We start from the raw sequence: 24,368 nt of genomic DNA, 5'->3' as shown, positions 1-24,368 counted from the left end.
TTGTTCAACAGAACTATGCCTCCGCCCTTATCGGCGGGGCGGATGACTAAATTTTTGTTGTCACATAGGGTAGTGAGGCCTGCTGAGGGTAAAGGATTATAGATTTTACGTTTCAGGGGAACATTGTTAAGGTCCTTCAACACAAGTTCCTTGAACAAATTGATGGCAGGTGGAAGCTGTGTTGGGGGACTAAACAAAGAGGGATTAGATAGACCCGAATGGACTGTACCAGACGTTGCCGCTCTGGCCAAATTCCTGGAAGGGTTAGAAATAATATATCTCTGGACATGTATCTTCCTAATAAACTTTTGAACGTCAATAAAAGTATCGAACTTGTTCAATTTACGTGGAGGGGCAAACTTAAGACCTTTGTTTAGGATAATCTTTTCTTCATTAGTAAGGGTCGTGTCACTGAGGTTAAAAACCCCTTGACACACTAGGTCCTTTGCCTCTTTTCGTTTCTGAACCCTCCTCCCTCCTCTGGACCCTCTCTTGTTTCTGGACCCCTTTTTTTGTTTAGGTGGTCCTCGTGAAAACCCCGAGAAGTACGTGGTCCAGAGTAGGGATGTTTGTAGGGAGATGGACCATATCCGGCATTCGGAAATGGATAAATGTTATCGTTATGATGTTCCTGTAGAGGGGAATATCTATTATATGTAGATACTGGGGGATGCCTATACTGAGGTGGATGTTGGTATGGGGAGTAGTGTGGATAATCATAACTACGACCCGGAGAGTCCCTATAGTAGGGGCTGTCCTGCTCATAGTATCGACGTTCCCCTTGACCATGATAATCACCCCTATTTCCACCTCTGCCCCTACTCCTAGAGTAGTGACCTCTGCCTCTTGATTGCTTTCTAGGGGAATGCGTGCTAGGATGCCGGCTCCTACGTGAAGAGGGGCCCGCATCATGAGTCTGGTCCCTGTTAGCAGGAAGTTTTGAGCGGACAGAGGGCTCCCTGGGGGGAACCACTATAGTATCACTCGAGGAGTTAGTTTCCATTACAACCTCTGGGGTGGGTATTGTGATTGATTTCTGCCAACCAAACACTTTACCCGCCTTATAATCGCCAGTATCTCGGGAATACTTTTTATGTTTTTTAACTCTTTGGTCTTTGTCCTCCTTTACGAGATGAGCTTGCAAATTGGATGACAAAGTATTGTATTCCACTGAATTCTTAAACGAGAGTAATTTATCTTTAAGCTCCTTGATTTCTCGATCCAAGACGGAAAGCCGAGTGCGCTTCCTCGCGATCAGAAAATCAAGGAACTCAATACCAGCATCGTTAAAATACTTAAACCAGGTATCGAGTTCGGATTCACCCTGTTGAGGGTGGATATCCCATCTGAGACTTCGTGGGATCATGCCTTCTGCCACATATTGTTCTAGGAAGACAAGATCCCACTGGAGGTGGAGTTCAGAGGTCATAACGTTTTTTAACCTCAAGAATAGTCCACCAATCTCAGTGTCATTGGAAGTGGCTATAAAAACACCCTCGGTGTTTACAACTCTGGATGCACGGTAATCAAACACATCCATATTTAAATGGATGTAAGCTGCAGCTATACTAGGTGTCTAATTAATATTGGAAACAAATAAGGGATAAGTACAGCGCTGCTACAGAGATGCTAAAAAATATATATAATACAGTAAGCAGCTAACACACCTCTAAGACAAAGAAGTAAAAAATTCAACAGATATATGTATAGTGTAGCGCTATGTGTATGGATAGATCAGGATGAGATGTTAAGATCGAGCCATCTAGCAATGGCCAGAAAACAAACAGAAATTACTTTAAAAAGGTGAATTAAAAAAGGTATAGTTGCACAAATACACAATCATATATAGAGCATAATAGAATACACCTGTGAAAGAGTGAAAACACAAACACAATATAAATCAACCGTAAATAAAGTCCTCTTCCGCTACTGCGCACATCCCCAATATCCAGCCGATCAGTGGGGGAGGAGCGGGATGACGCTCCGTCCTATTGAATCTGGCTGTGTTGAAAAGGAGGCTTGGGTGCGGCGGCGGTGGGCGGACTCTAGTGTGGTGGTGGACTTCCTCTTCCGCTACTGCGCATATCCCCAATATCCAGCCGAACATTGGGGGCGGAGCGAGATGACGCTCCGTCCTATCGGATCTGGCTGCGTTGAAAAGGAGGCTTGGATCTCCATGTTAAACGCTTCCGGGTCGCCCGGCCACAATCTCAGCTGATTTTTAGATTTTTTAAATTTCAAACTTTAAGTCCACACTCACTTGTGACTCTGATGCTGAGATCATTGCTATATAGACTATGATTTTTGGTTTAAAAACACGTCACACACAGTCTGCATACACAAGTTTGAGTACCGGAAGTGACATCATTAGGTCACTTCCTGGGTTGCAACACTCCCAGTGGGGGTCATTTTTACTTTAAATAGCGGTGAAATAGGGGGGTCCACACCCCAGATGAAGGTTGAGTAACCGAAACATGTTGGGTGGACCTCCTATGATCACCGCGTTCGATATCATTTAAGCTGTTTATGATCGTATACCATGTGAGTGCTTTTCTTTTAATGTTTTAATAAATGCATGCCTTTTAAAACGATATCACGCCATGTGAGTCTTCTTTCTCTCATGGTTCCAATTATACATCCGGATGGTTTGCTGATACCTCTGGACGGTTGAAGCTGCCTACAGATCTTCCCTCCTTATTTATTGAAGCTTTGGATACTTGAAGTTTTGGATTTCTGATGTTTTCACCCTGCTAGCCCCGGTGGCTAAACAAGCTCTTTGTGACTTGCAAGACGTATGTCTTTACAAGTCCTCTATGTCCGGTAAGCCTCCTCAGATGTTATGGTGGTGGTTCTGACACATATATAGACGTCACATTGGATTTGGTGTTCCTCCGTCTCACCCACCAGTAACACCCTGTTGCTGCCTTCATCAACTTACCCTCAGAGACCGTTGGTGGTGGCTTTTCATCAAGGACACATTTTATTTACATGGACTTTATTTACGGTTGATTTATATTGTGTTTGTGTTTTCACTCTTTCACAGGTGTATTCTATTATGCTCTATATATGATTGTGTATTTGTGCAACTATACCTTTTTTAATTCACCTTTTTAAAGTAATTTCTGTTTGTTTTCTGGCCATTGCTAGATGGCTCGATCTTAACATCTCATCCTGATCTATCCATACACATAGCGCTACACTATACATATATCTGTTGAATTTTTTACTTCTTTGTCTTAGAGGTGTGTTAGCTGCTTACTGTATTATATATATTTTTTAGCATCTCTGTAGCAGCGCTGTACTTATCCCTTATTTGTTTCCAATATTAATTAGACACCTAGTATAGCTGCAGCTTACATCCATTTAAATATGGATGTGTTTGATTACCGTGCATCCAGAGTTGTAAACACCGAGGGTGTTTTTATAGCCACTTCCAATGACACTGAGATTGGTGGACTATTCTTGAGGTTAAAAAACGTTATGACCTCTGAACTCCACCTCCAGTGGGATCTTGTCTTCCTAGAACAATATGTGGCAGAAGGCATGATCCCACGAAGTCTCAGATGGGATATCCACCCTCAACAGGGTGAATCCGAACTCGATACCTGGTTTAAGTATTTTAACGATGCTGGTATTGAGTTCCTTGATTTTCTGATCGCGAGGAAGCGCACTCGGCTTTCCGTCTTGGATCGAGAAATCAAGGAGCTTAAAGATAAATTACTCTCGTTTAAGAATTCAGTGGAATACAATACTTTGTCATCCAATTTGCAAGCTCATCTCGTAAAGGAGGACAAAGACCAAAGAGTTAAAAAACATAAAAAGTATTCCCGAGATACTGGCGATTATAAGGCGGGTAAAGTGTTTGGTTGGCAGAAATCAATCACAATACCCACCCCAGAGGTTGTAATGGAAACTAACTCCTCGAGTGATACTATAGTGGTTCCCCCCAGGGAGCCCTCTGTCCGCTCAAAACTTCCTGCTAACAGGGACCAGACTCATGATGCGGGCCCCTCTTCACGTAGGAGCCGGCATCCTAGCACGCATTCCCCTAGAAAGCAATCAAGAGGCAGAGGTCACTACTCTAGGAGTAGGGGCAGAGGTGGAAATAGGGGTGATTATCATGGTCAAGGGGAACGTCGATACTATGAGCAGGACAGCCCCTACTATAGGGACTCTCCGGGTCGTAGTTATGATTATCCACACTACTCCCCATACCAACATCCACCTCAGTATAGGCATCCCCCAGTATCTACATATAATAGATATTCCCCTCTACAGGAACATCATAACGATAACATTTATCCATTTCCGAATGCCGGATATGGTCCATCTCCCTACAAACATCCCTACTCTGGACCACGTACTTCTCGGGGTTTTCACGAGGACCACCTAAACAAAAAAAGGGGTCCAGAAACAAGAGAGGGTCCAGAGGAGGGAGGAGGGTTCAGAAACGAAAAGAGGCAAAGGACCTAGTGTGTCAAGGGGTTTTTAACCTCAGTGACACGACCCTTACTAATGAAGAAAAGATTATCCTAAACAAAGGTCTTAAGTTTGCCCCTCCACGTAAATTGAACAAGTTCGATACTTTTATTGACGTTCAAAAGTTTATTAGGAAGATACATGTCCAGAGATATATTATTTCTAACCCTTCCAGGAATTTGGCCAGAGCGGCAACGTCTGGTACAGTCCATTCGGGTCTATCTAATCCCTCTTTGTTTAGTCCCCCAACACAGCTTCCACCTGCCATCAATTTGTTCAAGGAACTTGTGTTGAAGGACCTTAACAATGTTCCCCTGAAACGTAAAATCTATAATCCTTTACCCTCAGCAGGCCTCACTACCCTATGTGACAACAAAAATTTAGTCATCCGCCCCGCCGATAAGGGCGGAGGCATAGTTCTGTTGAACAAAACAGATTACGTCCAAGAAATGCACCGTATTCTGGGCGATCATGAAACATATGTTGAACTTCCCAGTAATCCTACACATAAATACAAAAAAGAGTTACAGGTTTTGATTTCTAAAGGTTATGATTCCTACATTTTAAACAAAAAGGAGAGATCCTTCCTAGTTCCATTGGCCCCACGCATACCCGTTATGTACTATCTGCCTAAAGTGCATAAAGACTCCCTACACCCTCCCGGCCGACCAATAATAAGCGGCATTGATTCTGTTACCTCAAAAATTGGGAGGTACATTGACTACTTCCTTCAACCATCAGTTGTCAAAATGCCATCCTATCTGAAGGATACTAAGGACGTGATCAATTTACTTTCCAGGGTTTCCCACTCCGGTGATTTAATTATGGCAACTGCGGATGTTGCCTCTCTCTACACCTGCATTCCGCAGGATAGAGGGATAGAAGCAGTTAAGTGCTTTCTTGATAGAGACGTCTCCCTCGCCTCACCCCAGGTGGACTACATCATTGAGCTTATTGAGTTTGCAACTCAACATAATTATTTTTGGTTCGATGGTAGATTCTACCTCCAACATAGGGGTGTCGCGATGGGAGCGAAGTTTGCTCCCAGCCTGGCCAATTTATTCATGGCCAAATGGGAGGAGGATGTCGTCTATGCCATGCAATGCCCGCACCTTCTGCTGTGGGCGCGGTACATAGACGACGTCCTCCTCCTATGGACTGGGAGTCAGGATGATCTGGTCACCTTCTTCACGAATCTCAATGCCAATGATAGGAATATTGCTTTATCCTTTGAAGCAAGTGTAACTTCCGTCCATTTTTTAGACTTGGTCATAGACAGAAGGGATGGCCAATTTGTGTTTAGTACTTACTTTAAGCCCACTGACCGGAATGGTTATATACCTACCGACAGTTGTCATCATGCCCCCTGGATCAGATCAGTCCCTAAGAGTCAGTTCCTGCGATTGCGGAGGAACTGTAGTGACCCTAATACCTTCAGGACTCAGGCGGCGTCTTTGAGGAGTAGATTCCTAGAAAAGGGGTATAAACTTTCAGACCTAGATAGGGAAATTGATTGCGCTGGTTTAGTGGATCGTCAATCCCTTTTGGAAGATAAACCCAAGCAAGTCAATGAGGACTTCAAATGGTCTTTCATGACATCCTTTTCTATCCAACATAAATATATCAGAAGGATCTTTGAACATCATTGGGATGTTTTGAAAACTGACAAGATTTTGGGCCCCAGATTGCCCGACATTCCTAAGCTAGTTTTCAGAGGAGCTCCATCTCTCCGTAACAAGTTGGCACCCAATGTGGTCAATCCTCCAACCAAACCCTCTTTTTTTCACAACCTGATTGGTTTCCACCCTTGTAAAAAATGCTTAGTTTGTCAGTTTAATATTAGTGGGAGACGCACTAGTTATACTTTTTCTTCTAGAGTAAACGGTCGTACTCACAAAATAAAACAGTTCTGTACATGCGCCACGACGGGGGTAGTCTACCTTCTGACTTGCCCCTGCGGCAAGCAGTATGTGGGACGGACAATCAGGTCCTTTACCACGCGTGTTTCTGAACATATTAATTTAATAAAGGCAGGTAGTACGAAACACACCGTGCCCCGTCATTATAGGGAGTTCCACGATCGAAACCCCAAGGGCACACAGTTCCTTATTATTGACAAATATGTGGCCCCCTGGCGGGGGGGGTCAATACTTAGGGGGCTCTCTAGGTTGGAGACCTACTGGATTTACGAGTTGGGTTCCCACTTCCCGCAAGGGATTAACGTGGAGTGGGACGTCAATTCATTTATTAATCAGGCATAACCACTATATAATCGTGACTCTTTTTTCTAATATGCTTTTATATTTCATTTTTAGGTGTTTTCACCCATTTATTTATTTTACTTTCTATATTGTAATTTTTCGGAGATTTTTTATAGTTACTCGTTATTGTGACTCTAACACCTAATCTCATTATTGGTGGTTTTTGTTCTCATATGACAAATGCTACTTATTTTTAATCTGTCAGTCTCTTCATATGTATGGTTAATTTGTATGAGATGCCCTTCATTGGTAGTGTTGCTATCTTATTAACCAGCCCCGACTAAATTTTGTCCCCACTCGACACTGCACCAGCCCTTTTCGGACTTCCGTCAAACATATTTTTTGATTTATGGCATAGGTTTCTTTTTTACCACCTTTGCTGACACTGCCTTTTACTGCCAGATTGCTGGGATCTATTTCCGGTTTCTCTCCGTCCAATATGGCTCCCTATACAGGAAGTTCATATGTTGTGAATGAGAGGCTTGGTTTTAGTAATATGAGCATAGATGTGGGCGGACCTTGGGTGCGGTGGTGGTGGGCGGACTCTAGTGTGGTGGCGGACTTCCTCTTCCGCTACTGCGCACATCCCCAATATCCAGCCGATCAGTGGGGGAGGAGCGGGATGACGCTCCGTCCTATTGAATCTGGCTGTGTTGAAAAGGAGGCTTGGGTGCGGCGGCGGTGGGCGGACTCTAGTGTGGTGGTGGACTTCCTCTTCCGCTACTGCGCATATCCCCAATATCCAGCCGAACATTGGGGGCGGAGCGAGATGACGCTCCGTCCTATCGGATCTGGCTGCGTTGAAAAGGAGGCTTGGATCTCCATGTTAAACGCTTCCGGGTCGCCCGGCCACAATCTCAGCTGATTTTTAGATTTTTTAAATTTCAAACTTTAAGTCCACACTCACTTGTGACTCTGATGCTGAGATCATTGCTATATAGACTATGATTTTTGGTTTAAAAACACGTCACACACAGTCTGCATACACAAGTTTGAGTACCGGAAGTGACATCATTAGGTCACTTCCTGGGTTGCAACACTCCCAGTGGGGGTCATTTTTACTTTAAATAGCGGTGAAATAGGGGGGTCCACACCCCAGATGAAGGTTGAGTAACCGAAACATGTTGGGTGGACCTCCTATGATCACCGCGTTCGATATCATTTAAGCTGTTTATGATCGTATACCATGTGAGTGCTTTTCTTTTAATGTTTTAATAAATGCATGCCTTTTAAAACGATATCACGCCATGTGAGTCTTCTTTCTCTCATGGTTCCAATTATACATCCGGATGGTTTGCTGATACCTCTGGACGGTTGAAGCTGCCTACAGATCTTCCCTCCTTATTTATTGAAGCTTTGGATACTTGAAGTTTTGGATTTCTGATGTTTTCACCCTGCTAGCCCCGGTGGCTAAACAAGCTCTTTGTGACTTGCAAGACGTATGTCTTTACAAGTCCTCTATGTCCGGTAAGCCTCCTCAGATGTTATGGTGGTGGTTCTGACACATATATAGACGTCACATTGGATTTGGTGTTCCTCCGTCTCACCCACCAGTAACACCCTGTTGCTGCCTTCATCAACTTACCCTCAGAGACCGTTGGTGGTGGCTTTTCATCAAGGACACATTTTATTTACATGGACTTTATTTACGGTTGATTTATATTGTGTTTGTGTTTTCACTCTTTCACAGGTGTATTCTATTATGCTCTATATATGATTGTGTATTTGTGCAACTATACCTTTTTTAATTCACCTTTTTAAAGTAATTTCTGTTTGTTTTCTGGCCATTGCTAGATGGCTCGATCTTAACATCTCATCCTGATCTATCCATACACATAGCGCTACACTATACATATATCTGTACGTGATGACGTACACCGGACTAAAATAAGGAAGTTGATAGCCAGTAGCCAATAGCTGCCCTAGCGTCGTTTTTTGTCCGTCGGACTAGCATACAGACTAGCGGATTTCTGGGTCCGGCGGAGTTACTACGTAAAGATTTGAAGCATGTTCCAAATCTAAAGTCCATCAGATTTTCGACTGAAAAAGTCAGCTGAAGGTCTGATGAAGCCCACATGCGATCGGATTGTCCACCGGACTCGATCCGTCGGACCAGTCCGGTCGAAAAGTCCGACCGTGTGTACGCTGCATTAGTCTGTCAACATCTTGAATAGGAGCTTGAAGAGCCCTGTGAGCACTTTTATTCATATGTTTTGCTTCCTACTCCTACTCCCGTAGTCAGCAAATTGCATCAATAAGATTCTATTCTTAAGGCCTCTTTCACATGGCCGATCCATTCAGGTCCGCCTGTCAGTTTTTTAGGCGGACCTGAACGGACCCTCCATAGACATCTATGGAGTGTCGGATGTCAGCGGTGACATGTCCGCTGACATCCGACTCGCTCCGATCCGAAAAAGTGTAACGGAGGAAAAACCTACTTTTCCATCCGTTTTCGGATCGGATCGGGTGACGACGGACTCTACGGTCCGTCATCACCCGATCCCCCATAGGGGAGAGCGGCGCTCTGACAGGTCCGTCGCTGCACAGTGTGCAGCGACGGACCTGTCATTTTCCTGCTCAGCGGGGATCGGCGGAGCGATCCCCGCTGAGCAAGCGGATATTCACTGGGCGGATCATCACTGATCCGCCCCATGTGAAAGAGCCCTTCGTCTTTTCTAAGTGACTTTCTCTTTTAGGAGCTCAAGTAAGTGAATAGCATCATTATGTTTAGATTCTAAAGTTTCTAATCAATGTCCAAATTGTAAAGTTTCAGATTTGAGCTCATCCATTTTTTGTTTGGAGTTTTTTTTTTTTTTTACATAAACTGCCCCAGCTCTAAATTGGTCAATAATAATTTAGTTTAAGTTTACCCGTCCAAGTTTTGATAAGTATTATCTACATCAGGAGCTGATGAAAAAAAAACCCTGGGCTGGACTCTAAAAGGAGGGCTGCAATCTCCAATTTCAGTCCATGGACACAGAGTGGTGTGTGCAGCCCTGGCAGATGGACCGGCATCCTCTGCGACCATGTGATTTGCTGCCATCTTGGATGTGGTCTGAGGCCTGAGCATCACTCTGAGAAGTCATCCAGGGTGTCTTGTAGGGTTTTGACATGTGCTGTAGTTTGGGTGAAATGTGCCTTTGCTTTGGGGCGACTTTGGTGTAGTCACTTTTCCCTGCTCTGATTGGTGTAGCGTGCATGTGAGTGGGAGCCACCGAAAGTCCTCTCCAGCTCATGGCCAAACCATGTTTATTAAATTTTTTATTGAAAAAGTGTAACTCCACCCAAATTCAGGAATCATGGACTGTAATCTTGTCTAGGGCAATATGTACTCTGAGGACAGGTAGTACTTAAGCATGCCATACACGAGTCAGTTTTTTTAATTCAACCAGTGGGTTGACCCCCAAAAAACTTACCCAATTTCCCAGCCTCATAATACACACATCAGCGGTCTATAGCCCACAGCACTGATCTAGCAAACAAATAACTTCAGGGTGGTTGAACAGAAGCCTGTCCAACCACAGTGGCCACACATGGATTGAAATTTGGCAGTCAAATTTTTTGATCCATGTATAGCCAGCTTTAGTTTGAACTCGTGAGGATAAAAATATGGAAGCTAGTAATGATGACAGAATTTGGGGAATGCAATGGTGATTCTCGCTGTACTTTGCAGAGCTCATTGGGATTAGGGCTCCTTCCTGTTCTTTGGCCACTCTGTCCAGTAGAGTAGTTTCAATGTGGATGGCAAATAATTAGGACTGCAACTAACGATTATTTTCATAATCGATTGTTTTGATTATTCGATTAATCGGTTAATAACCTTAAAAAAAGTGTGGTGTATAATTTTAGTTAAGATGTAAAGTTTAAAAAAAGGCAATTTATTCCTAAATATCTCTATACGCAGGGGTAAATATAAATAGCCAACTATATGGTTAGGGAGTAAAATCTTTAATCCACTCTGAGAATAATAGACAGAAGAGATATACTATATATACTATTAGAGGTTGAATCTGGTAAATATCATCAGACTCAGATCAAATTTTTTTATTTAAAGAAAAGCATTGAAAAAAGTCCTTGACCCTTTCCAAATACACAGCAGCTGAAAAAAGCATAGATGTGAACATTAAATGAACTGTAGTGCATTTCTGCAAAAAGCACCAAAAAACACATGGGTGGGGAACCAGGCCTAAGACATTTAGTAACATAATGGAGTTAAAAAAAAAAAAAAAATTAGCCCTTCGTTTTTTTTTACTGTGCAACAGTGAAAGTAATATTTACAGTAGAGATTATTTGCTCTTTTTGTACTATAAAGGGCTAATTTTAGTTTTTTTCTGCATTTAATGGGACATCCTGTGTCCCATTAAATGCAGCCTGTGTCACATTAAACCCCCCCTTCTCGTATTTACCTTGCTGTGTTGTCCTCTCCTGCGGTGTCTCCTTCCACTGGCAGCGGCGATGAAGGAGTCCGCTCCTCATACTTCCGGTTTTCTCTCTCTTGGGCGCAATGGAGAGAGAAAACAGGAAGTGACATCTAACTCAGATGTCAATCAAACTGCCAGGCCTTAGTAATAGATACTACAAGCGCCGGCGGAAGCTACTCGGCACTTCGGAAAGCGCCGCAAGACGGGACAAAAGCCCGCAAATGAAGCGCCACGTCTGCAATCTTGTGATTGCATAGACGTGGTGCTTCCCATAGTGCACTGTGTCCGGCGTCCGAACACAGTGCACTTAACCTCCCTGGCGGTATGATTATTTCAGATTTTAGGTGCTGAAAGTGGTACATTTATTTTGCATGGAAATTTGGCGTTTTATATTGCAGGACTGTAATTCTTAGGAATAACACACTTAAATCTGTCCAAACAAGAGTCTAGTAGACATCCCGGGTATGATAAAGTTTGAAACACAAAATCATAAATTATAATATAATAAATGACTATAAATAATTATAACAAATAATAATATAATAATAATAAAAATGATTCAATAATGTGATCAAATCAAAAACACTGAAATTTGCTCAGTTGCAGAATTAACAAGGGGGCCCCCAGATCCCGCCCCCCCATGTGACTGGGTATGGGGTACATTGTACCCCTACTCATTCACATAAAAAAGCAGTGAAATGTGACAAAAGACAGTAGCTGGTTTTTGTCTTCTTCTTTCCCCTGCTTCTTCCTCCATCTTGCTCCAGTCTTCCTTCGGTTTTCTCCTTTTTCTTCCAGCTGCTTCTTCCCCCACTTCTTCCTCCGGTCTTATCCATCTTCCTATAGTTTCTTCTTCCCCCGTTTTGTCCTCTGGTCTTTCTCCTCTGCCGTTCCCGCTGAACATTCAAAAACAAACCTCCTCCGATACTGCGATGGGGCGCATGACATCACTCAGACACCCCGCCCAATTCCTGGTATGGTTCTACGGGGGCGCTTGCCCCCCCCTTTCCTGATCTACCAGGTTGCGTGTTCGGATAAGGGTCCGGTATGGATTTTGCGGGGAACCCTACGTAATTTTTTTAAATGACATTTTTTCCTTTAGAAATGTCATTTTGCTGCAGTACAGTAATAAACACGGGAAAGATGCGCTACTTTACAGGCATACTAAGAACACCCCCCAGGCACGATATTTAAGCAATATTAAAATAACTGCTCCTGAAAAAACTGCAGTTTTAAAAACATTTTTTCCAATTGATGCATGTCCCCTGGGGCAGGACCCAGGTCCCCATGAACTTTTTATGTCAAAGAACTTGCATATAAGCCTTCAGTGAGAACTTTGGATTTTGCTGGTTCGAGCCCCATTGACTTCCACTATTCCCGCATATGTCATCTGCCAGGCATGTTTGCCGGCAATAGCGCTGCTTTCTATTTGCATTAGCGCCTAGTTTCTGAGAGTTGAAGTCATAATTGGCCTTAATTGGGCGCTATTTTCTGGGACTGCAGGATCATTTATCTGCTACAAACTGTATTGCATGGCCAAAGCTAGTCTTTCATCTTTCATTTTTCATTTTCACATCTCTGTACCCTTTTTACCACCAGAGAATTAATCTGTGTAATAATACTCCTCCACTGCATCACCATAATTTGGAATATTTTCCAGTACTAGAGTAAACTCACTACCTGTATTACTCAGTATGGTGGTGGCGTGGGAAAAATAGCAGGGGGAAGAAGTAAGGTAGCTGTCAGGAATCAGCAACTGGGAGACCAGATATACAGTGCCTTTAAAGTTCATTCCCCTTAACATTTTCCACATTTTGTCATGTTACAACCAGAAACGTAAATGTATTATATTGGGATTTTATGTGATAGACCAACACAAGGTGGCACATAATTGTGAAGTAGAAGGAAAATGATAAATGCTTTCCCATTTTTTTTACAAATAAATATCTGAAAAGTGTGGGATGCATTTGTATTCAGCCCCCCTGAGTCAATACTTTTAGCACCTTTCGCTGCAATTATAGCTGCAAGTCTTTTTGGGTATGTCTTTACCAGCTCTGCACATCCAAAGTGACATTTTTGCCCATTCTTCTTTGCAAAATAGCTCAAGCTGTGTCATATTGGATGGAGAGTGTCTGTAAACAGCAATTTTTAGGTCTTGCTACATATTCTCAAAAGGATTTAAGTCTGGACTTTGACTGAGCCATGCTAAAACATGAATATGCTTTGATCTAAACCATTCCATTGTAGCTCTGGCTGTATGTTTAGGGTCGTTGTCCTGCTGGAAGGTGAACCTCCGCTCAAGTCTTTGGCAGACTCTTAACAGGTTTTCAGCTAAGATTGCCCTGTATTTAGCTCCGTCCATCATACCATTAACTCTGGCCAGTTTCCCTGTCCCTGCTGAAGAAAAGCATCCCCACAACATGATGCTGCCACCATGTTTCACGGTGGGGATGGTGTGTTCAGTGTGATGTGCAGTGTTAGTTTTCCATTTTGCTTTTAGGCCAAAAAGTTCATTTTTGGTCTCATCTGACCAGAGCACTTTCTTCGACATGTTTGCTGTGTCCCCCACATGCCTTCTCGCAAACTGCAAACGGGACTTCTTATGGATTTCTTTCAACAATGGCTTTCTTCTTGCCACTCTTCCATAAAGGCCAGATTTGTAGAGTGCACAACTAATAGTTGTCCTGTGAACAAATTCTCCCACCTGAGCTGTGGATCTCTGCAGCTCCTCCAGAGTTACCATGGGAGCCCCTTGGCTGCTTCTCTGTTTAATGCTCTCCTTGCCCGACCTGTCAGTTTAGGTGGACAGCCAGGTCTTGATAGGTTTGCAGTTGTGCCATACTCTTTCCATTTTCGGATGATGGACTGCACAGTGCTCCATGAGATGTTCAAAAGCTTGTGATATTTTTATATAACCTAACCCTGCTTTAAACTTCTCCACAACTTTATCCCTGACCTGTCTGGTGTGTTCCTTGGTCTTCATGATGCTGTTTGTTCACTAAGGTTCTCTAACAAACCTCTGAGGGCCTTACAGAACAGTTGTATTTATACTGAGATTAAATTGCACATAGATGGACTCTATTTACTAATTAGGTGACTGCTGAAGGCAATTTGTTCCACTCGATTTTAGTTAGGGGCATCAGAATAAAGGGGCTGAATACAAATGCCACACTTTTCAGATATTTATTTGTATAACATTTTTGATAACCATTTATCATTTTCCTTTTACTTCACAATTATGTGCCACTTTGCTTTGTGTGGCTGGCCCCAGTGTGAAAGGGGTCTAAAACTGCAGCTTTCTGCCCAGAGCATCATGGTGCCACCAGCAGGCGAACTCATTCCTAACAGTAACGGTATAAATGGTGAAGGTGGCATATCAAATCTACCATTGCGTGCCTGATACCTGCTCTACACCTGCTGCAGTATACTGACAGGTCTGTACCCCTGGACTAGCAGATCAGGTTAACGGCTCTTTATCCTCATGAAAAAGGAGCCCAATTTATTAAAGACATGCTGATCATAGCAGGATAATGAATCAGTCTGAACACATTTACTGAAGTCCTCATAAATTTGCTTTAAATTGAAATAATATCAAGCTTGTCATTAAACAGAAGATTTGCAATATAATAACATAAATCATAAATTGTTTGTGGGGAAAAGAGGGAGGTTAAAATAAAATCTAAACAGAAAAACTGCAATTTGGTGTAATAGGATAAGAATGTATAGCTTCGTTTTGTAAAACTTTACAGCTTTTAGAATATGTTTCATTATTTCTTAGTGCTGTCTATTAAAAGATAATAATGTGTATTCAATAAAAGAAAAAAGAAAAGATTGTATGCAGGTGGTCATTTTGTAAAAAAAAAAAATCTGAAAGAAGAGAAATTTCTGTAGACATGATGTACTGTATATGAAATAAACCTGGTTCTTGAAGGCACTATTTCATGAAATGTGTAATATTTAATGCATAGAAGATACACAATTTGATATTTTGTTTATTTTTCATGTGTGTCTCAAAGAACTAACATAGTATAATGCAGTTATTTCATTTATGCGTAGGATTCACTCAGTCTATTGACCAGTGGCAAACAGAGGATATTTATACAGGAGATTTTTTTCTACATCAGCTCTGCACACAGTAAATATACATAATGTATCAGTGAAATCTGCCTTCCTTAGGTCAAGAGCCTTCAGACTGTGTTAACAAAATGTGAGATTCTGAAAGGGTCACATAGGTATTTTTACAAACAAAAAAGATAAGCTTCCCTGCACTCAGAAACATAGGAAAACAAACATATCTATGTATTTCAATCATACACCTTTGTGCCAAACCGTTACTCAGGTTTTACCCACGACTTTGGTTTTAAATGTTACTTTTTCTTCTAAAAAAATACACATCTTACAAAACCTTGTGATGCTTTTGCAGAATTTTATGTTGAAACCATTACCAAAGAGCCTAATTTACCAAGGGCCTGTTATTTTAGAATGTGATTGTACTACTAATTCCATTTTTTTCCAAAGTGACTAAATGTTTAATAAAATTTTGCAACAATATGAATTAAGATTTTCATACTTTTTGTTTTGATATTTGGAGTATTTTAGTTTAGTTTTAGAAACCAAAAGAAGTAATACATTTGTTTTTTTATCAAACTATGTTAGAAATAAACTGGACTGTTTTTTGGATGGGTCAAGATTTGAACAAATAAATTATAGTACAAAAAGTGTGAACTGCTGTATAAAATAAAACTGTTTACATTCAGGCTTTTTGTCTGTGGTGCATCGGTGCAGTAAAGTAGCTTTAGTTTGTAACTTGTGAACTTTCAGTTTCAATCAGCCGAATACATTCCAGGTGCACCAACACAAAAGACATACAAAGTCTAACATTAAATTTCTTCAGAAAGAAGCCAAAGTCTGAGTACAAAAGTCTGTTTACAAACTTCTGCAGAGATACCACTACTTTCACACAGAGGGTAAGGCCTCGTACACACGATCAGATTTTCTGACGGGCATTGTGTGATGACAGGCTGTTGGCGGAAAATCTGACCCTTTGTACGCTCCATCAGACAATTGTTGGCCAAGTTTCCATGGACAAATGTTGAATGGCAGGTTTATAAATTTTCCGCGGACAACGGTCTGTTGTCAGATTTTCCCAGCGTGTTTACACAAGTCCGTCGGACAAAAGTCCAAAGTACAAACACGCCTGCTCGGAAGCAAGGACCAGCCAGAAGCGGTCGGTCTTGTAAAACTAGCGTTGTAATGGAGAATTCACACTCATGACGCGGCAAATTATGAAATCTCGAAATGCAGCGCATATTCTCTTCTTCTTTAATGGGATAATAATGAAGCTGCTTTGCTGGTGATACTGATGGAGTTCTGCCAAACGTATTTAAAAAGGCTTTTTTTTCTAGTGGTATCAAGAATAATATTATGTTTTTTTTTCTTTTTTGGTCAAGTTACTGCAACACCATTATCCCGTAGTTTTTTATATCAAAGATACAACTATGTTGGCGTCCCTTGTTAATTTTACATTGTATTTTTTAAAATGTAACTGCCTACTCCCAAACTGTCATTTAAAGTAAAACACATAGCCAAGTATTATTCTACACAATTTTTTTATTGTGCATTAAAAAAAGAAAACAAAGAAAATTAGACATGCTATCTGCCAATAGAACTTAACCAAAAAGTACATTCTATGCATCCAAAAATATAGAAAATATACCAAATCAAATCATTATTCAACCAAAAAATAAAATAAAAGCCTCATGCATGTGTCCTGCTTCTTAATATAGGGGGTCAACAATGCCAAGAGTTGGTGAAAGCAGGGGTCCGCCATCCGGAGATAATTCCGAAAATCATCCGGATTATTCTCCTGGAGCTCCCGCAACAAAGGCATATAACATAATTGGTCACGATTAATAAAGCAACCAATTTTTGGTCTAAGAAATCCTCCTCCTGTCAGGGCTGGCTCAGCCCTTCCTTCTCTGAGCTGGCCGCTCAGCTGTCGGCTGATTGCCAGCTCTCATCTCTCTCCACAGTTAACCAGCTGTTGTGGATCTGCTCGTCAGTCCCACCTACTTAAAGATCTCCAGCTCACTTCATTCCTGCCTTCGCCTTAGTCACATCACAAGAATCCATCTCCTGTGTTCCTGTTTAAAGACTGGCTTTGCTGACATCCCTTCTGGCTCCTTATCCTGCTTGCTGTTCCTCTACTTGGATCCCTGACTTCTGGCCTGGCTGATTACCCGATCTGGTTACTGAACTCTGGCTTGGCTGACTACCCGATCCGGTTACTGGACTCTGGCTATGCTTTGACTACGCTTACTCTTTTTACTTTTTTATTTTTATTAATAAACAAACAAGTGTGATTTTACTGTACTTCTGTCTCGGTCTGGTTCATGGTTTCTGACAGTAGGCTAAGCCCATGAATTCAGAAGATACAGTCAATCCAATTGTTGGCAATATTTTTTCCAGATTGGATGAGCAAGATCACTGCATGGATCAGTTTGCCATGGCGTTACAAATGCTCCTGAGTCGCACGGCTCACCTGGAATCCCCCACTGTAACTGCTCTGGTACAACCTGAGTTGCAGGCCGTCCCTGCTGCTGTGCCAGTCTCTGTGCAGGTACCTGCCTTGAGTATTACTTCTATAAGAGGTATGTCTAGTTCCGCCCCGCTTCCCCAGCGATTTGGGGGCGATCCAGGTCAATGCAGAGGGTTTCTCAACCAAGTTGAGATATACTTTGAGAGGCAGCCCCAGGCATTTCCCATGGACAGAAGCAAAGTAGGGTTTGTGATATCTTTGCTTTCTGAGAGAGCCTTGGCCTGGGCAAACCCTCTATGGGAGATGCAAAAACCTGTTGTCTTGAGTTACCCTCAGTTTGAGGCCTCCTTTAAAAGGGTATTTCACGTTTCCGCACACTCCGCTTCTGCTGCCAAGTGCCTCATGTACATCAAACCGAGGACGAGAACTGTTGCCGCCTACGCCATTGAGTTCCATACTCTGGCAGCAGAGGTCCTCGTGGCTGCTTTTTCTCATGGTCTCTCGGATTCCATCAAGGAAGAGATAGCAGCCTGAGATATACCCACTGAGCTGGAGAGCTTGATCTCGTTTGCCATCCTCTTTGACTCCAGACTCAGAGAAAGACTTTCTTTTAAGGAACGCTTGCGGAAGCCTCCTGTACATTTGCCTCCAAGCTATGCAGTCCCACCCGTGCCTCCCTCACCTCCCATGCCTCCTGGTACCAAGTCGGTCAGTGAAGATGAACCTATGCACTTGGGCTTCACATGTCTCTCTGTGGATGAGAGAGTCTTTAGAAGGAGGGAGAGATTGTGCCTTTATTGTGGCCAGGCAGGTCACTTTTTGAAGTCTTGTCCTACTCGTCCTGGGAACACCCGAACCTTAACGTCCTGTCATGGACAGACCTTAGGTGGTGTTGTGTCGTCCCCAGTTATCCAGAAGAATAAGTCCCTGGTTTCGGTCACCCTTTCTTGGGCTAAGTCATCTATAGAGATACAGGCTCTAATCGACTCTGGGGATGCAGGCTTGTTCATTGATGCTGCCTTTGTATCAAAGCACTCGATTCCACTGCAGCTGCGTGACACTCCACTTGCCATTGAGGCTCTTGATGGGAGACCTCTACAGCCTGCCCATGTTACTCATGAGACGGTTCCGTTATCCATGGCCGTAGGGGCTTTTCACCATGAGATAATTAAATTCCAAGTGACTTCCTCTGCTAAGTTTCCGCTGTTTATTGGTTATCCTTGGTTACAGAGGCACAACCCCTCTTTTGATTGGCTCTGTGCTGAGGTTCACAATGCAGTGAAACATGCTTCCGGAAGGTAGGCAAGGTCCTGTGTACCTCTTCACTCTCCTCCCTGCCAGAGGAGTACCGTGATTTTAGCGATGTCTTTGACAAAGGTCAAGCCGGTAGTTTGCCTTCACACCGGCCGTATGATTGCGCAATTGACCTTCAACCTGGTGCCACTCCCCTCGTGGCCGGGTTTACCCTTTGTTGGTCTTGGAGGATAAAGCCATGGAGGAGTATGTTGCAGATGCACTTTCTCTTGGTTTCATCCGCAAATCCTCGTCTCCTGCTGGTGCTGGTTTCTTCTTTGTGAAAAAGAGGAGTGGTGAACTGAGACCTTGTATTGATTTATAGGGGTCTCAATCGTTTCACGATTAAGAATGCCTACCCGATCCCTTTAATTACAGAGTTATTTGACCGCCTCCAAGGGAGCAATGGTTTTCACTAAGCTTGATCTGAGAGGGGCTTACAATCTTGTGAGGATTAAGGAGGGCGACGAGTGGAAAACTGCGTTTAATACCAGAACAGGCCATTATGAGTATCTCGTAATGCCTTTTGGCCTTTGTAAAGCCCCGGCAGTTTTCCAGGAATTTATTAATGATGTCCTTCGAGATTTGTTGCAGTTATGTGTGGTGGTTTATCTCAATGATATCCTCATATTTTCCAAGTCCCTGGAGAGCCACCACACAGATGTCTGTCGTGCGCTTCAGAAATTAAGAGAGAACAATCTCTATTGTAAACTGGAGAAGTGTGAGTTCCATCAGGAACAGGTTAAATTCCTGGGCTATGTCATTTCCACTGCTGGTTTTTCGTTGGACCCAGAGAAACTTTCGGCGGTCCTAAAGTGGCCTTGACCTATGGGGTTTCGTCCTCTGCAGCGTTTCCTAGGTTTTGACAACTATTATCAGAAGTTTATTTGTAACTTCTCGTCTCTGGTCAAGCCCCTGACTGATATGACCAGAAAGAACGGTAACATACAGAGTTGGTCTCCGGTGTCCATTAAGGTCTTTAAAGGCTCAAGGCTGCCTTTGTTTCTGCTTCTGTGTTGGCACATCCTGATCCTACGTTACCTTTTATCCTTGAGGTTGATGCTTCTGAGACTGGTGTTGGCGCCCTTCTGTCTCAGCGTCTTACCTCAGAGAGTGCTATGCATCCTTGTGGCTACTTTTCCAAGAAACTGTCACCTGCCGAGTGCAATTACGAGATTGGTGACAGAGAACTGTTGGCAGTCATTTTAGCCCTGAAAGAATGGAGACATCTCCTCGAAGGTACCACTGTGCCAGTTCTCATTCTTACTGACCATAAGAAATCTCACATTCTTGTCTGAGGCTAAACGTCACTCTCCCAGAAGGGCGCAATGGGCTCTTTTCTTGTCTGGTTTCAATTACATTGTCTCATTCTTACCCGGTTCTAAGAATGTAAGGGCTGACGCCTTGTTCCTCCACTTCCAAGTCGGAGTCGGTTCCAGTTCCTATGATTCCTCCTGATCGTATTCTGGCTACGGTTTGCACCAGTCTTACTTCTCCTTTGGGTGACAAAATTCTTGCTGCTCAGGTCGATGCTCCTCCTGAGAAACCTTGTGACCGCTGCTTTGTCCCAGAGTGTCTCCGTCCTGCCGTGCTCCAGACTTACCATTCTCCCAAGGCAGCTTGCCACCCTGGTAAGAATCAACTTGTTTGGGACATTTCCCAACAATTCTGGTGGCCTAGTCTACGTGCTGATGTAACTGCCTTCGTAGCTGCCTGTTCAGTGTGTGCTTAGAGTAAGACTCCACAACACCTTCCAGTGGGCCTCCTACAACCCATACCCAACGGAGAGAGGCCCTGGACCCACCTGTCTATGGATTTCATTGTGGAGTTGCCCAACTCCCAAGGCAACACAGTTATCCTTATGGTGGTTGACCAGTTCTCAAAGATGTGTCATTGTATTCCACTTAAGAAGTTGCCCACTTCTAAGGAACTGGCTTCCATTTTTGCTTGGGAGATCTTTCGCTTACATGGGCTACCCAAGGTGATTGTCTTGGACAGGGGTAGTCAGTTTGTGTCCCGGTTCTGGCGAGCCTTTTGTGCACAGCTGGGAATTCAGCTTGCTTTCTCCTCTGTGTATTACCCGCAGTCTAATGGGGCCGCAGAATGAGCCAATCAGTCCTTGGAGCAATTCCTACGTTGCTATATTTCTGACCATCACAACAACTGGTCAGACCTATTACCATGGGCAGAGTTTGCTCACAACAGTGCCTTGAATTCTGCTTCCTGATTGTCTCAGTTTATGGCGAATTATGGTTTCCAACCTTCCCTGTTGCCTGACTCGTTTGTTCCGCAGAGCATCTCCATGGTCTTCGTTCCACTTGGGCACAAGTCCAGGAGGCTTTGCGTCATGCTAATGATAGGTACAGACTCCATGCTGACCACAGACTTCCTGCCTGCGCCTTCCTACCAGGTTGGGGACAGGGTCTGGCTGTCATCTTGCAACCTCCGACTTTATGTTCCCTTACTGACGTTCGCACCTCGGTTTATTGGGCCTTTCCGTATCCTTCACAGGATTAACCCAGGGGCTTAGGCGTTGGACCTTCCTCCTAGTATGCGCATCGCAAATGTGTTTCATGTCTCCTTATTGAAACCGTTGGTCTGCAACCACTTTACCACCTCGGTGCCACGTCCTCACCCTATACAGGTTGAGAACCATGAGGAGTATGAGGTACAATCCATTGTTGACTCCCATAGGTTCCGTGGGCGCATACAGTACCTGGTGCATTGGAAGGGTACGGTCCGGAGGAACGCTCCTGGGTCTCATCCTCGGACGGACATGCTCCTGCCCTCCTCCATGATTTCCATAGATGTTTTCCCCTCAAGCCCGGTGGTCCTCCGAGGGGGAGGGGTTGTTCAGGAGGGGGACACTGTCAGGGCAGGCTCAGCCCTTCCTTCTCTGAGCTGGACGCTCAGCTGTCGGCTAATTGCCAGCTTTCATCTCTCTCCACAGTTAACCAGCTTTTGTGGATCTGCTTGTCAGTCCCCCCTACTTAAAGATCTCCAGCTCACTTCATTCCTGCCTTCGCCTTGGTCACATCACAAGAAACCATCTCCTGCGTTCCTGTTTAAAGACTGGCTTTGCTGACATCCCTTCTGGTTCCTTATCCTGCTTTCTGTTCCTCTACTTGGATCCCTGACTTCTGGCCTGGCTGATTACCTGATCTGGTTACTGAACTCTGGCTATGCTTTGACTACGCTTACTCTATTTACCTTTTTATTTTTATTAATAAACAAATGTGATTTTACTGTACTTCTGTCTCGGTTTGGTTCATGGTTTCTGATACCTCCTCCTGTTCCTGGACTGGACTTGGGTCAAAGCAATAACTCCAAAGCCAATAATAATTAACACGTTATTTCCTCCGATTCTGCAACATGGCTGGTTGACAGACAGCCGTTCAGAAACTAACTGAAAAGCATGAAATGAAAAGTGCAAAATGAAAAGCGGGAATCAACACTCACCAAACTTCTACTAACACGAAATTAGCAGAAGGAGCCCAAAGGGTAGCCAACTCTTTATCGGCTTGTAGTACATCTAGTATGTCACTATGTTTGTGTTTGTTGGTGGACAATTCCTTGCCGTTTGTATGCAAGACAAGTTCCTGGCCAATGCCCCTCGGACAAAATTTATCTGTGGAAAATCCGATCGTGTGTACGAGGCTTAAGGGTCCTTCTCCACAGCAGGCTTTATTACTCAGGCACTGGCTGCTTTCTGAAGCAGGTAAAACAGCTACCATATAGGCATTTCAGCTGTGTATTTTGCTGTTTCACTGGAAGTCATCTTTAAATGTGTATATTACATTAAGTAAATTCACAATTATAAATATTGATGGGTTCTATTATATGCTAATAATGTATGAAATGGGGTCCCAGGCCTAAGTACAGTTAAGGCTTCTTGGCATTGTAATTCCTAACTGTAGACAATTTGGTAGATGGGTCAATGTCAGGGAGCTAATTTTCTCTGTTTTAATTTATTGTTTTTACTTACTGTTATATCAACTGTATTAAAGTACATCTGTATTAAAGTACATCCTGTATAGCCAAATCTTGTTTTTAATTTAAATATAGAGTAGGGAAGAATTTAAACTCAGTCAGGTTTTCTTGCCATCCGTGTCCCCCTGGGACACCTCCCATCTTGTAGACACAACAGGAAGAGTGCTTATTTTTCTAAAGTGTGGGAAATGCCCCGTTAGACAGCTGTCATTGGAACAAGCTCCTACATTGAATGATTTCCCTTCTGTTGTTTTTCTGGTGACAAATCCAAATTTTTGATTTTCCATCACTTTCAGGCTCATTGACAAAGGTCACTTGACCAAATATAAATAAAAAATGAAAGTGTAAATCTCCCCAGAGGGGAAACAGACAGCAATGAAAACCAGACAATGTTTCTAACCCTTAACCACGTCACTCAAAACATATAAGGCCTCATGTACACAGGGCATTAGAAAAAAACGAGCTGCAAAGCCACTACTAACCCCAGGAAAAAGTGGCTGTAAAAACTTGCTTTTAGTAGCTTTTTGCATTGGCGATAATGCACGTTTAGCTGCGCTAACTTTTAGCAGCCTTTCTCTGCCTCTATTTAAAATAAATGGTTTGAGAGCCCATTGATTTGAATAGAAGTCGCACCACAAGTCGGATCATGATGATCCGACTTGTGGAGCGGCTTGTGCGCTGAGGATCTTGAAGGGGAACCCTCACCAAAATGGAAAAAACTGGCATGAAGTTCCTCCCCGAGAGCATACCAAAGGGTCTGGTATGAGTGTTAAGGTTAACCCCCACACCAAAAGAAAATTACCGTGGGGTTTCCCCAAAATCCATACCAGACCCTTATCCGAGCATGCAGCCTGGCAGGCCTGGAAAGGGGGGGACGAGCGAGCGCCCCCACTCCTGGACCATACCAGGCCACATGCCCTTAATTAATTAATAAAACCTTTGGACACTGGAAATATTTAACTTGTTAGTAATTTGTATTTTCTTTTCTTACAGTAACCATTTCAACTAGCACCTATTTTGATGGTCTTTTGGTGACTGGATTATACACATCCACCAGCGTACAAGCTTCTCAAAGCATTGGCGGCTCAAAGGCTTTTGGATTTGGTGAGTCTAGTTTTGAAAAAATACTTCATAAAAATGTCTCAGTCATTTTTAAAAATTCATGTTGTTGGAGTTGGAAAACACCCTGACTCTAAGGGACAAATTGATTGATAGGAATAGTATAAGATCTTAACTCAGAGAATGCCATTATTTCATTATCAAGATAGGTAAAAAAAGACAAGAACAATCCTAATGTCAAATATAAAAAGCATTTCACATGTGTACCACCATTCTTATAGTAAACATAAAAACTCCCTATATACCGTATATAACAATAGAACCAAT

At 43.1% G+C, this 24,368-nt stretch overlaps 1 protein-coding gene across 2 annotated transcripts in view; it reads left to right on the top strand.

The window, feature by feature from the left end:
- Positions 1 to 24,368, top strand: part of RELN (reelin) — an 865,607-nt gene that overhangs the window by 55,254 nt on the left and 785,985 nt on the right. For both annotated transcript variants that reach the window (XM_073619618.1, XM_073619617.1), the window contains exon 2: positions 23,976 to 24,086. In XM_073619618.1, coding sequence (XP_073475719.1) covers positions 23,976 to 24,086 — 111 coding nt within the window. The remainder of the gene's footprint in view (positions 1 to 23,975; positions 24,087 to 24,368) is intronic.

The sequence above is a fragment of the Aquarana catesbeiana genome, linkage group LG03, assembly GCF_042186555.1.
Source record: "Aquarana catesbeiana isolate 2022-GZ linkage group LG03, ASM4218655v1, whole genome shotgun sequence".
Classification (NCBI taxonomy): domain Eukaryota; kingdom Metazoa; phylum Chordata; class Amphibia; order Anura; family Ranidae; genus Aquarana; species Aquarana catesbeiana.
Note: the sequence above shows the minus strand (reverse complement) of the source record. Positions and strands in the feature narration are given on the sequence as shown.